The 1039-nt window shown below is 33.6% G+C and overlaps 1 protein-coding gene across 1 annotated transcript in view; it reads left to right on the top strand.

The window, feature by feature from the left end:
• The window catches only part of LOC119594380 (C-Jun-amino-terminal kinase-interacting protein 4-like), a gene marked incomplete in the record, with an annotated part of 97279 nt that overhangs the window by 71093 nt on the left and 25147 nt on the right, over positions 1-1039 (top strand). Inside the window, 1 exon segment of the mRNA XM_037943442.1 lies at positions 93-263. Within this exon segment, the coding sequence (XP_037799370.1) occupies positions 93-263 (171 nt within the window).

Genomic DNA, 1039 nt, shown 5'->3' with positions numbered 1-1039 from the left:
AGCAGTTGCTGTTTTGAATTTTTCTACTTGCAAGAAAGATACTAATCAAAATATCCAAGAGAAATTCACCTGTTTTTCCACTTGTCTTTCAGCTTCAGCAACTTGTTTAGTACATCAGAGAAGCCTCAGAGAAAGCCTCTTCCTTATGGTAATGTTCGCTACAGCCCACCAACACACCAGGTCACACCAGCCCTCGAGACAATGCGGCAGAAGAAACTGTCCGACCATAGACGCAAAGGCCTTGAAATATTTGATGCAGAATTGTAAGTTCTGAAGTTCATGTTGTTTTGTATAAACTGCTGCTGTTTTAGACTTGCCTTGCAGGAAAGTAGAGCAAATTTTTTATTTTTTATTCCTGTTGTAGGTGAAACAAGAGATGATTAGGTAAGGTAAATATAAAAAAGAGCATTAAATGGATGGATATGTTTTACAGAATAAGGTCTTTAGCAGCTAGACCCTTTATGTTTGGTAGATTATTGCCCATCAGTTGTTCCTTTTTTTTTATAACTCTTAGGAGAAAGTTTATATTAGGCCTTTGTCTTACAAAAATCTTTCAAAATGAAAAAAAGTTCTAGTATATAAAAATGGCAGATTTTGCTTAACTGATTTGGAGAGATATATTCAATAATCCCATGTCATCATTGTAGGAATACCTTGGTAGCTGTTTTCCTCAACAGATATACATCATATACACACCTTGCTTTTACTCTGAATAGACCCTCCCTTATGACCCTCTCCCATTGTCCAGGTTAAAAAGCTTTGCATTCCTTTTTTGGCTATGTGTAACTTGGTATTTTATGTGGTTTATTGTGTGTGTGTCTATATGTTTTTGTTTTTATAGCCTCTTGAAGTAATGAAGATAGTGGATTCATAGTTGATTGAATAACTTTGGTTCTACGCCTTGTAAAGAACCTCCTTACCTTAGATTATTTTTCATACTTTTTTAAGATTGTCTTTAATTCATTTAAGTTATGTCATAAATTGACATTAGATTTTTATTTACAGTTTTAAATGGATATATGTTAATTGAAGTAACATT

The sequence above is a fragment of the Penaeus monodon genome, chromosome 33 (genome assembly GCF_015228065.2).
Source record: "Penaeus monodon isolate SGIC_2016 chromosome 33, NSTDA_Pmon_1, whole genome shotgun sequence".
In the NCBI taxonomy this organism is placed as follows: domain Eukaryota; kingdom Metazoa; phylum Arthropoda; class Malacostraca; order Decapoda; family Penaeidae; genus Penaeus; species Penaeus monodon.
The sequence above is the reverse complement of the archived record's forward strand: the minus strand, read 5'-3'. Positions and strand labels throughout refer to the sequence as shown.